Source organism: Hydra vulgaris, chromosome 09, assembly GCF_038396675.1.
Source record: "Hydra vulgaris chromosome 09, alternate assembly HydraT2T_AEP".
NCBI lineage: Eukaryota > Metazoa > Cnidaria > Hydrozoa > Anthoathecata > Hydridae > Hydra > Hydra vulgaris.
The window spans coordinates 32662501-32676343 of NC_088928.1; the positions used below are offsets into that span (position 1 = coordinate 32662501).

The following is a 13843-nucleotide window of genomic DNA, read 5'->3' on the forward strand; positions in this document are numbered from 1 at the left end:
TCTTGCAGCTTCCACATATTGTAGACCAATGAGAACTTAGGATCAGACTGAATCCAGGGTCCACATTGTCTTTAGTTGAATAAATCAATGAATCATTCTTCTCTAAATATAGACATTATTTGTCTTTATCGACACAAAAGAAACATATCCTTCTCCTATTTTCTGAATGAGATCTTGCTTTTTGCAGATTCAATTTGCACAAAAACGTTTTTATTTAGTTTTCTCTGTATAAGGTTATTTAAATTTTTTAAATCAATACTCTAACAAACTGTTTAATTTGAACAAATTATCAAACGAATGATGAAATATTGAGACTAATTTGTCTAATTATTGTGTTTATGCTATTAGTTTGATATTAGATCATTTGTAATTAGTCTCTAAATAAAATTAACTTCAATTTCACGCACAAACCACGTGATTTGCAAACAAGAGTAGAAATACCCTTAAAAAACGCCCCCTGCATCCCCCTGGTTAAGGGCAAGTAACTTTTGAAAAGAAACAAAACATTATCTTGAATCCCTTCATAAATTGTAATTAGGCTTTAAATTTTATTAAAACATATTTTGACGCTCAAAAGATACAGCCACATAAAGTTTAAGACCCCCTCATTATTTGAAGGTTTTAAATATTTAGAAAAATGGTCAAAAAATGAAAAAAGATGCGGTTTTTAATTCATTTTCAACAGTTTCTATTTCATGTCAACCTGCTCGAAGGAATAATGGCTATCCACTATTTCCTGAATATATATTATTAAATTTTTATAAACATTTGCAAACTTTTTTTCAACCTTTAATTTTGCTGCTTGTTCAGGGTCTCCAGTAAACATCACACTTTCATCAAAAGTGCTGGGACAAGCTCTAAAAAAAAAAGCTAAATATTTAGTTTTAGTATAGTAACAGTTGACTTCAGTAAAATATTGTGATAACGTATCAATTATCCTTTACAGCAAGAGAAAAAATTATTAAAGTATATACAGGATAAATTGGCCATACTGATAGCGACTGGACATTAAATAAATTTTATATTAGATAAAGTCAGTTAATGGTATAGTTTTATATATAAAAAATAATAATAATAACGATTTTTTATATTAATTTTGCCATTTTAAATTAAAAAATTAACACTTGTATCTAAGGATGCAATTTCCTAATATATTTTGTGTGCTTTAATTCCTTAGAAAAAGAAAAAACGAAGATGGAAAAAACGATTGCTACAACAACCCAAACCCTCAGTCGATGTAGCGGCACACCCTAATCTAAAAAGCCTCAGTAAAATGTGTTACTAGTGCGTCTCTCTCTCTCTCTGTGTATATATATATATATATATATATATATATATATATATATATATATATATATATATATATATACATATATAAATATATATACATATATATGTATATATATATATTTATATACACACACATATATATATACACACACATATATATACACATATATATATATACATATATATATATACACACACACATATATATATATATATATATATATATATATATATATATATATATATATATATATATATATATATATATATATATATATATATATATATATATATATATATATATATATATATATATATATTAAACTTGGTGACAGTCCATTTACAACAACAAAACTAATATATATGCCTCTATATATAAGTTCTATTACATTACTATCTATTACATTACTATCTATTAGGAGGAAAAAATCTATTTGCTTTACTTTTTATCTTTTTCTTTTTTTAACATTATAAACATTTTTCTAAAAATGTTTATAATGTTAAAAATGTTTTGAATTATGTTAAATGAAGTTATGAAGTTGAATTATGTTAAATGAAGAATGAAGTTAAAATTTCAAAAGTTATTGTTAATAAATTTTAGTTTGAACCTAAAATCAATCAGAATGATTTTAAACACAATTAGTTTTAAATTAAAATCAATTATAATATTAACTAAAATCAAAAACACAAAAAATTTTTTTGCTAAACATTAATTAATCAAAATACCTTGTACTATTGATGAAATCTAATATCTGTTCTTTTAACTTAAGATCAGATGTTGAGTTTCCTGTATAAAAAACTGCTTCTTTCCAGTATGGCATTGCCTTTATTACAGCACGTAGCACAACAGAATATGTAAAAAAAACATTCTTAAGCCAGTGAGGGCCTATGTAATAAAAATTTCTTGCATAACAAAATAGATTTTTATGAAGCAATTAAATAAATCTTTCCAAGTTTGAATGGTTAGAAGAAATTTAAATAACCATTTTATACAAACAAAATAAAACAATTTATCTATAGAATTTTGACTTGTTTAACAAAAACAAAACACTTTTAAGTTAAGATATTACCATTGCCATTGGTATGTGCTGCATCAAAACGTTTTTTAAACTCTTTTATATTTGGACCCCATATTTCATTTTCAAGGAGACTTTTTTTTTGCAATAAATATTTATAGCTTAAATGAATGCTGATGCTAGCATGTAAACCGGAAACAGTTCTATAAAAAACGCGCTTTTCAATGCAAGTCTTTGATAAAAACTTAGCTTTAAATTCTTCATAATTTCGTGGAGAGTTCTCTGGTAAAAAGCAGTTTTCTTTATAAATACTCATCCAAATTCGATTAGCATCTTTGCCCTGATAACCTGTGTAGCGTTCCGGATTAATGGTCAAGTCAATCCAGCTACTATTATCAACATCATCTACAAAAAAGTTACAAAAATATTAGAAACATATTTACAAACTTGTCTAATTAAAACAATATAAAAATTAAAAAATATAAATTTTACCCTCTAAATCTACACAGAAGCTAGTATCTGCGTCATAATTAGACCATCCTTTGAAATGTTCTTTTTGTTGGTCACTAACAACAATATTTTATATTATATTATAGAAAAACTTTTTCTTTAAAAATATTATGAAATAAAAAATGTTTAAACAGACTGCTGCATACTCTTGCGAGCTGAATACACGGAAGAGGACATTTATTATCTTTCTGAAAATTTTCCTAACCTACCTTAAGCGTATTAATACCCAAACCTTGGTTTAGCATTTCTCAAAACTCCGCATTTATAATATGGAATTTTTAGAAATTTTTTACAATTTTTTTTATTTTATTGTTTTTTAAGAATTGGAAAAAGTGTATTTATGACTTAATTGATAATGATGTACTAAAGAAAACATAAATTAACAATGGAATGCTTGAGATAAAATCAATTGATGGTAGAGTACTAGGATTTAGATCAATTGATGATGAAACAGCAAAGCCAGTTTTTTATAAAACAATTAATGATTTTATGGACCTGAAAACTGCCTTCTCTTCAATTTGTTAAAAATGACATAACATGAGAATGGCTAAAAATCCAGTTCATCAAACTTATTTCCAGATTATAAAAGATTTTAAAAAAAAATTGTATTACAGTGCAGAATGTGCTATTAATCTTGGTCAAGACTTCATTGAAACTTTCAGAAACAAAAGAAAACGGAGAAGCATTATCATTGTATAAAATCGTGTTATAAAAAAAATATCATGCCTATTATTGTTCAAAATTTAAAAAAGCAGATAAAAATCTTGGATAAAAACTTCTTTCGTTGAACAATTATAAAATTGATTTATATTTAAAGTACATAGCTAAAAAAAGTTAACAAGTTTCCCCCCTCTAACCTTCTAAATAAGCACATGATTTCAAATGGATAGGACCAACCATTCTCATAATCTTTACCAGAAAAAAAAACAATCTAATAACAATAAACAATCTAAAATATGATCAAGCTACAAAAATAACTATCATGATATATCTTAAATTTTTTCGATTTGGAAAAAAGTATTATTATCTTTACTTGTAAATCTTTTGTCACTATGCCATTTTCGAAAAAATGAAATGTGCTTTTTAATCATACCCCTAATGTATACATTTTTCACTAGTTTTTTGCTATAAATTTTTTTATTATAAATTTTTTTGCTATAATTGTTCCATTTAACCACAGATTTTAGGCTGATAATAAATCGGGGGCCACTACAGTTGAAATAACTACTCACTTATTTGAATAAATTGATACAAATTTTTTTCAACCATATAACTCCATGACACCTTGACAAACAGGAAAGCTGTATCAGGGTTACCACTATTAAAACTGAAGCTAAAAATAAGGACTTTAAGGAGAATTAAGGATCTATTTTCCCAATTTATAAGGAGATTTGGTCACAAACGCCAATTTTTTCAAGGAAAAAATAAGGAGAATTAAGGAGAAAATGATTACTTTAAAAACAGAATCGTTCTTTTTTCGATAAATATTAAATATAAATAGATAAACTATTATAAATATAATATACTATATAAATATATATATATATATATATATATATATATATATATATATATATATATATATATATATATATAAATATATATACATATATATATATATATATATATATATATATATATATATATATATATATATATATATATATATAACGTTATTAAGAAAGTTCATTTGTCTTTTTAACAAGCTTCTTTTTTCAACATAAAGCTTTTCAAGAGACTCTAGTTTTTCAAAAGCAGCTCTTTTAATGTATTAGATTTTGATGTCAGCTTTAATGTCATCCAATTACAAAGAGAATCATTAAATAATGACATTTCATTTAGTATTATATGAACTAAAAATTAGTAAAAGAAAAACAAGGACAGCCTAATTTCAAATTTCAAAACTTGACCTAAAATATATGTAACACCACTAGATTAAAAAATATTATACTTAAGTCTTTGATTTCCATGTACAAAGTGGCCAGCCACTTAGTACATGGAAATCAAAAAAATAAATCTAAAAAATGATTTTTAAACCAAAAAAATTAAAAATAATTGAACATGTTAATTAAAAAAAAGATTAGCCAAAAGTTAAGAATATATTTCTAATAATATATAAGACCAATTTAAAAAAAAAATACAGCAAAAAAAACTATTTTATTATTTTGTAGAACCACATTTCTCTTTTAATCATTGATTTACTCTCTTTGGCATTGAATTTACAAGACTTGATATATTGTTGATATCTGTTATCGTTGTTTTCTCCTTTAAATATATTGATTGAGGGAAGAAGGCATTATCAATATTCTAAAATTTCAATATATCTATCAAAATTAATTCAACCTTCAAATAATTAATAGCATACAACTCCTGTATAGTTCACGCATGCCCAAATGCCTACATGTGCTACTACTTTGCTTGGTTCGCTTTAATGTAAAATCAAATATGCAATATTTAACTTTTTTTTCAAATTGTTTTTTGACAATGAGATAGCCCTTGGTTTCAAAGAAAAATAGATTTGTAACGTGTTTTTTCATAGATTGTCAACCGTGACAATATTAGGAGTTTCATGCTGTATTTTTTTATAGCTCATTTTGTAACTTTTTTATTATTTGATTTATTTATGTTTTTATTGGTAATATTTCAAACAACAAAAACAAAAATTTATAGTTAATAAATGCTGATGAAAATAAAAGAAAATCATCAAATAAAGCACCAAGAACATTATAAAAGAAAATCATCAAATAAAGCACCAAGACTCAACTTTTAACCGACATTAAAAAAAATGAAAATTATAAAGTAGATGTTTTAAAATTATATTTAATTAGTAATATAAAGTAATATTTAAGGAAACAACATGTCAATTAAATAGTAAAGAGTTTACTTATTAATTGGTTCTAATAAAACATTGAAAAAATTAAACAGTTTTCAAAATAATATCAATATATATATTATATATATATATATTATATATATATATATATATATATATATATATATATATATATATATATATATATATATATATATATATATATATATATATATATATATATATATATATATATATATATATATATTAGGGTGCATCACAAAACAACAATTTAAAAAAATTGATTTTGTCTGACACGTAATTTTGTTCTATATATTAAAAATTATGACTTTCAAAAATTTTAGAATAAAAAATATTTTCAGAGATCCCCCAACACCCTTGAATATTTGACCGGTCCCTAATATTTCAAAAAATTAGGGACCGTTTTTCAAAAGTAGGTCATGTTGGTTCTAAAATTCAGCGAAATTTAAAAAAAAATTTCAAAATATATTCATAGTTTAAAAAAAAAAACATTTAATATTTCACTGCTATGAAAACTACCAAAAAATGCACCTTTTTCATTTTTCCTTTTAAAATGTTATATTTATTGCAGTAAAATCTAATGTAAATATTATTTTAATAAAATGATTACTTTTGAAATTTTTATAAAATTTCACTTAATTTGAGACCCAACATGACCTACTTTTGAAAAACTATTTTATCGAAATCATTAAGGACCGGTCAAATAATCAAGTGTGTTGGGGGACCTCTAAAAAAATTGAAAGTCAGTGTTTTTTTAATATATAGAACACAATTAGGTGTCAGACAAAATCAATTTTTTTAAATAGTTGTTTTGTGATGCACACTAATATATATATATATATATATATATATATATATATATATATATATATATTAGGAATAAAATATGGCTGATGATTGCCGAAGGGCATGAAACTTCCATCACATAGTTACATCACAAAGTTCCATCACATAGTTATATTTTTTCAAATAATCAAACTTTATATATATATATATATATATATATATATATATATATATATATTAGTGTGCATCACAATGTAAATTATGTTAGTGTATTTTACAAATAGAGTGCTCAATGTTCTTAAAGAACAGAACAATAATAAATTAGTAAAAAACACTTATCTAACTTTTATCTTCAACTTTAAGTTTCACCATTGCTGGATCAGGAAGAGACTCTTCCTGATGATCCAGCAAACTTAAAATAGAAGATAAAAGTTAGAAAAGTGTTTTTTACTAATTTATATATATATATATGTATATATATATATATATATATATATACATATTTTAAGTATTACACCTCCCCCAAGGCCAAGAAGGCCACTACATATGAGAAGGCCACTTTTGGTCATAACCCTCTCCCAACTCTATAACTTCGAAACACGAACCTTGACGAATAAGGCCGCTGCTTGGAAAAACAAGTTGAAATAAATCGTTTTTAAAAAAAACCACAAAAACGCAAATTTAATTGACCAGAATGTTTTAAAAACATTCTGAATGTTTTTAACAATATAAACAATGTTTTTAATTTTATTTTTTTTAATAAAATGTTTTTATTTTTAATTTTTTTAATAAAATGTTTTTATTTTTATTTTTTTTTACTGTAAATCATGCACGGAGTGTTGCTACATCGACTATCTTATAGCCTGACTCGCAAGGGAGTGCTGCTACATCGACTGACAAATAGCCTGACTCGCAAGGGAGTGCTGCTACATCGACTGACAAATAGCCTGACCCGCAAGGGAGTGCTGCTACATCTACTATCTTTTAGCCTGACCCGCAAGGGAGTGTTGCTACATTGACTGAGGGTTTGGTTGGGGCAGGCAGTCTCTCAATTAATAAAAAAAAATAATTCCGGTCTTGCATTTTAATTTTTACTTTTTGTCAACAAAATATGGAAAAAACTTTCGGACAACATCTACGGGTTGTGTGTATATATATATATATATATATATATATATATATATATATATATATATATATATATATATATATATATATATATATATATATATATATATATATATATATTTATATATATATATATATAATATATATATATATATATATATATATACATATATATATATATATATATATATATATATATATATATATATATATATATATATATATATATATATATATATATATATATATATATATATATATATATATATATATATATAGAACTCTAATATGTTGTCAGAAAGTTTTTTCTGTATTTTGTTGACAAAAAGTAAAAATTAAAATGCAAGACCGGAATTTTTTTTTTTACTAATTGATAGACTGCCTGCCCCAACCAAACCCTCAGTCGATGTAGCAGCACTCCCTTGCGGGTCAGGCTAAAAGATAGTAGATGTAGCAGCACTCCGTTGCAAGTCAGGCTATTTGTCAGTCGATATAGCAGCACTCCCTTGCGAGTCAGGCTACTTGTCAGTCGATGTAGCAGCACTCCCTTGCGAGTCAGGCTTTAAGATAGTCAACGTAGCAGCACTCTGCGCATGCTTTACAGCAAAAAAAATTAAAATAAAAACATTTTATTAAAAAAATTAAAAATAAAAGCATTTTATTAAAAAAAATAAAAATAAAAACATTGTTTATATTGTTAAAAACATTCAGAATGTTTTAAAAACATTCAGAATATTTTTAAAAACATTCTGGTCAATTAAATTTGTGTTTTTGTGGTTTTTTTAAAAAACGATTAATTTGTAATTAAATTAATGGTTTTGACTTTCGTCCAACACGCAAATGTTGGACGAAAGTCAAAAGTAATTAAAATTGACGTATGTGTTGGCATAAGAATCATTTTTATGTGTGTATATATATATATATATATATATATATATATATATATATATATATATATATATATATATATATATATATATATATATATATATATATATATATATATATATATATATATATATATATATATAGGTGTAGGATTTCAAATCATCAAAGAAGTAACTATTTGCTTCTCTAATGATAAGTATCTATATACTTTAATATTATCTATGTACTTTAATAAAATTTCCTTGAAGATAATGATAGAAAATAAGGAGAAATTAAAGAGAGCAGTTAAATTTGAACTTTTTTAAAGGTTATTTAAAGACTTTTAAGGAGTTTTTTTTTTTTAAGGATATTTAAGGTTTTTAAGGAAGAGTGGAAACCCTGTGTATATATATACACGTTGAGCATAGTACCACCAGGAATGTATTGGTTATAAAAGTTGATGTATATCATATCAAAAAAATTTGACTGAGATATGATTTTGATGATTAGAAAATTTGTTACAAAAATACCTTTCTGAGTATATTAAATAAGTTTAAAGAACATTCACATTATAAAATTAAAATGAATAAGATAGTCCACCCTACTGCCCCCTACCCTTTTTTTTCTCAACAAAATATACATAAGCAATCATTTTAAACAATAGAAGAACTGCTAAAAAATACCTTATAGTTTTATCGATATCACCAAGGGTTTTTTCTTTTCCTACGGAGCACTAAGGAAAATAAAACATATATATTTTTTAAATAATTAATAGGAAAAAAATAAATTCATTATATATAAATATCTTTCAAATTTCATTTAAAAATTTAAATGAAATTTGAAAGATATTTATATATAATGAATAAATTTTTTTCTTTACACCTAAAAGCTGAGGGGTCCACTACATTTATTAAGCTACTCATATTGTTGTTACAACCTTCCCTCAACCCTTCAAAATATAACTTTGACAATGTTCAAAGAAACATAATAATCGCAGCACCAGGGACATGGTGAGGATTGGAATCATTATATATAAGTAATATTTTACATTTATTTATATATTGTATATTTTATTTATATACTATACTTTGTATTGTACTATGTTTGAAGTTAAAAAAACAACTAAGTAATCTTTAATTTTTTGGATTGGGATCAAGTTATTATACTTTGACAAAAAAATTTCTTTTTAAAAACTTATGCTTGGATGATAGCTGAAAAAGTAATTTAAGAGATGTACGCAAAAATAAATCAATTTAAAATATGTATGCAACAATAAATTAATTTTAAAGATATTTGCACAAATAAATTAATTTAAAAGATATACGCAAAAATAAACTAATTTGAAAGATTTATGCAAAAACAAATCAATTTAAATGATGTACGCATGAACCAATTTAAAAGATACACGCAAGAATCAATCAATTTAAAAGATGTACACAAGAATAAATCAATCCAAAAAATGTACACAAGAATTAATCACTCTTAATTAGTTTTTATTAGTTATCACTTATCTCTTAACTTGGGCAAAACCTGAGATGTAATCAAGACAATAAAGACCAAGACCATGACTAAGACCAAGACATGATGACTCAATACCAAGACCAAGACTAAAATTTTGAAAATTTTTACAAGACGAAGCAAGACTTAGATTCTTAAAAGCTTAACACAACAAGACTCATGTTCACTCATGTATGTACACTAAACATCTATTAGGTGATCTATCATTTTATCATTTATACACTTTATAATAAAATGTAATTATGCATATATAATATAACTATGCTTTCGCAAATTTTTCAGTGCACTGTTTAAACTAAAAGGCTTCTTCTATTGTTAAAATTTACCAATAAAAAATGACACAAGATAATCACACTGTAAAACCCTTTTATTTTACTATAGTAGCCACTATTTACACAAGTTAAAAAAAAATTTAAAGTAAAGTTTACATATTCTATTTATGTACTTTATGTAAGAAGTAAAACAGATATCTACATACTACTTAATTTCATAACTTGAATAACACATTAAACCAATTATTATCAATTACTAATCCACCCATTGCGTTGACAGTTTTTTTAAGGATTAAGAAAGTGCAAGACATTAAAGGTGTCAAGACCAAGATTAAGACCAAGACAGTTAAATATGGGTCTCAAGAAGTTTCAAGCCCAAGACTTAAGTTTTGAGACCTACATCTCTGGACAAAACTAAAAAAAATAATAATAATTTTGAAAATATTAAAAAAAAAAAAAACTTAAAATATGCCAAAACATATTTAAAACTTAAAAATTTTAATATTGAAAATTTCTGAAATTATCAATAAAATTTTAACTATTTCATGAAAAAATAGAATAATAAAATTTGACTTAGACCCCTGTTCGGAAAGATTAGTAGGATATGAATAAATAATATAGAAACAAGTTAAGTAAATTGTAAGATCATTTGAGACATGCCTTAAAAATGTGCAGTAGGAAATTATTGATAGTACCAAGAAACATATCAAAGTTAACAAGTTTCAAAGTGATAAAGATTATACTTAAGGTGGTTAGCAGCTTCACAAAATAAAATTCAATATCTAACTAATAATATGGGTACTTGTGAAAAGCACTGGCTTTTTAGGATGCAGTATGCATTATCATAAAAAATCTAAATATCTAGTGATATTTATGCTGAATTATGCTCTAAGATAAGTCATATAGAAAATTTCAATAAGATTGATTATGATAAAATTTTATTCAAGAGCTGTATTTATTTTAACTTTTTTTTTAATTTATTTTTTATTCTCATAACTAATTATTATTTGATATATTTCCAGATTTTTTGATTGTTTTGTCACCACAAATATATCAGATCTGATTGTTTTTAATGTGACATTATCCAGATACGCCAAAGCTAGGCAATATTATCAATCAAAATCTAGTAATGCCTTTGACCCAGCACACTTATTCAAATTAATTCAAAATAACTGTCTTAATGAAAAGAGTGAAACAATTTACCTCACACTAAATGATCAGTTATTTAAAGGATACTGGAAGGATTTGATATGTTTATACAACATATACAAAAACAATATCAAAGTGACCAATTTGTCATACAAAGCCATTCATTTAGAGGCAGTTGATCACCAAAACATAGCCTATGTGTGATCACCAAAACATAGCCTATGTGTGATCACCAAAACATAGCCTATGTGTGATCACCAAAACATAGCCTGTGTGTGCAGTTGTGAATGAGAAGAATGTTGCTGCTCTTAAACTTATTGATCAAACTAAAAATTTTCTACAATAAAAGATTTTCTACTAAATAAATTCTACTATTAAAAGAAATAGAAACGGTTTTCTTATAAATTTTAACGTTATAACATTAGTAGGCATTATAACTATAGCTACATTATAGAGTAGTTAAACTGTTTTTATATGATAAAATAAATAATTTACTAACAAATTATTTATATCAACTACATTGTGTTCCTTTTTTTGTTTTTATTGAAGATTATGTAATGTTAATCATTACTATTTAAAGAAGTACCAACAAATTGTTTTGCATAACTATTTGCTGTTAGTTGAAACTTCAAACAAATAATTTAATAAATTTAACAACAAAAAATAAATATGTACAACAAGTCTTCTCAGAAGACGCCTGTTGTCACATGCTTTATATGACCATGCATGCAACATTTTTTTATGTTTCATCTGCTTTGTAGACATTAGAAGATATTAAAGTTTCAAACTTTTAAATAATTAATTTTCAAAGTAATTAAGCTTGAAAAAGTAACCTTGAAACTTTGATTTTTTCCTAAATTATTTGTAGTGAAACACTTTTAAATTAAATTAAAAAAAGATTTTATGCTTTTATTTTTTCTGATTTTTTTTATTTATTTTATTATTCATTAGAATTTTTACTCTTTTAGTTTAGTTTTTTATTATTATTATTTTTTTATTTTAGTTCTCTTTCCAGTTAATAGTTTGTTTATTTTTAACAGTTAGTGCACTTTTTAAATGCGCTAACCTTAAACATGCAAAGAACCATGGTCAAGTTATCAAAACAAAATACTATATGCATGGTCATATAAGATGTACAACCACGCACGTTTCCTGAGAAGGCTTAGTATAATTGAAACACTCTTCATAATCTTAAATACCCTTTATAACTGAAACGCACTTCATCAACTCAAAAACAATTTTATTCTTTTTAAACTATCAATCCTTTAATTGAAAATTACATGAAATTGGAGTCTCATGTAAAAATTACATGAAATTGGAGTCTTGAATATCAGGATGACATTTCAATAGTCCCTTATATGATATTTAAAAGTGGTTTATTGAATTTATGCGCTTGAATGTATTAAACTAAACCAAGCTCTGTCAATAATCTGATTCTGTGTACAGATGCAAACTAAAAATTGAAACAAAAACTGTTAAAGCTAGACACACTGAAAGTTTTCAAAGGTTGATACCATTATACCTAGTGCAAACAAAAGTGTTTATTGCAAGTACATTACTATTCATAAACCATTTTCAAGGTTAACAGATAGTGACATAATAATAGATTTTAACTAATTTTAAACACCTAGGAATATCTAATTTAGGACTGTTTTAAAAGGACAGCAATGGGATTATTTGAAGCCGGGATATTTATCCAGTGGGCCTTCAACAACAAAAAAAGAGCATTTCTAATAATTTCTGGGAATAAATTTTCTGGGAGTAAAAGGATATTTAATTTTTTGATTAGCGTGATTTTAGTATTTAGTAATTATTATTTCATAATTTATATTTGTTGATTTTAGTATCCTAGGTATTTAATTTTGTTCAAGATTTTATTTTTTTACTTTAACAGTTAAAATTTTCAAAATTACTATTATTATCGATAAATATATAAAAAAAGTCGGATAATAATTTGTAATAAATTTTTTATTACAAGTATTATTTTCTAATAAGTAATTTTTTTTTTTTTAATATTACTAAATAACTTTTATGTGGTTTTTAAATAAATTGAATTTTACATATTTATTGATTTTTTTACATATATAGACATAAAAAAATTGTCATTTCTGGTTTCTATCTATAAACAGTTTATTAAAGAAACTTATTTTTTGAATATTATGTACTTGTAACAATAATTTAAAACAAAAATCAGTTCTAAAACTAATGAGTACAGAAACTTAGTTTGTCTACATGAAAAAAAGGATCACTTATTAATAGATCTTTAACAGCAAAAAACTTTACAGTTTGTTCAAAAGCATCTTTAGATAAATTTTAAAATGATAGACCCTTCAGCAATACATCACATGTTATTTTTAAATTGACAAGATAGTACTAGTACAATAATTACTACAGTAATTAATTTAGTTTATTAAAGTAATTAACCCCAGTAAGTAATTAACCACAGTAGTATT

At 24.4% G+C, this 13843-nt stretch overlaps 1 protein-coding gene across 2 annotated transcripts in view; it reads right to left on the bottom strand.

Annotated features, from left to right (window-relative positions):
* LOC100212409 (ERO1-like protein beta) overlaps positions 1-13843 on the bottom strand; it is a 32662-nt gene that overhangs the window by 16243 nt on the left and 2576 nt on the right. For both annotated transcript variants that reach the window (XM_065805408.1, XM_065805409.1), the window contains exons 7-11: positions 9135-9184; positions 2799-2872; positions 2361-2711; positions 2017-2176; positions 788-857 (exon numbers count right to left, since the gene is read on the bottom strand). In XM_065805408.1, the coding sequence (XP_065661480.1) occupies positions 788-857; positions 2017-2176; positions 2361-2711; positions 2799-2872; positions 9135-9184 (705 nt within the window). The remainder of the gene's footprint in view (positions 1-787; positions 858-2016; positions 2177-2360; positions 2712-2798; positions 2873-9134; positions 9185-13843) is intronic.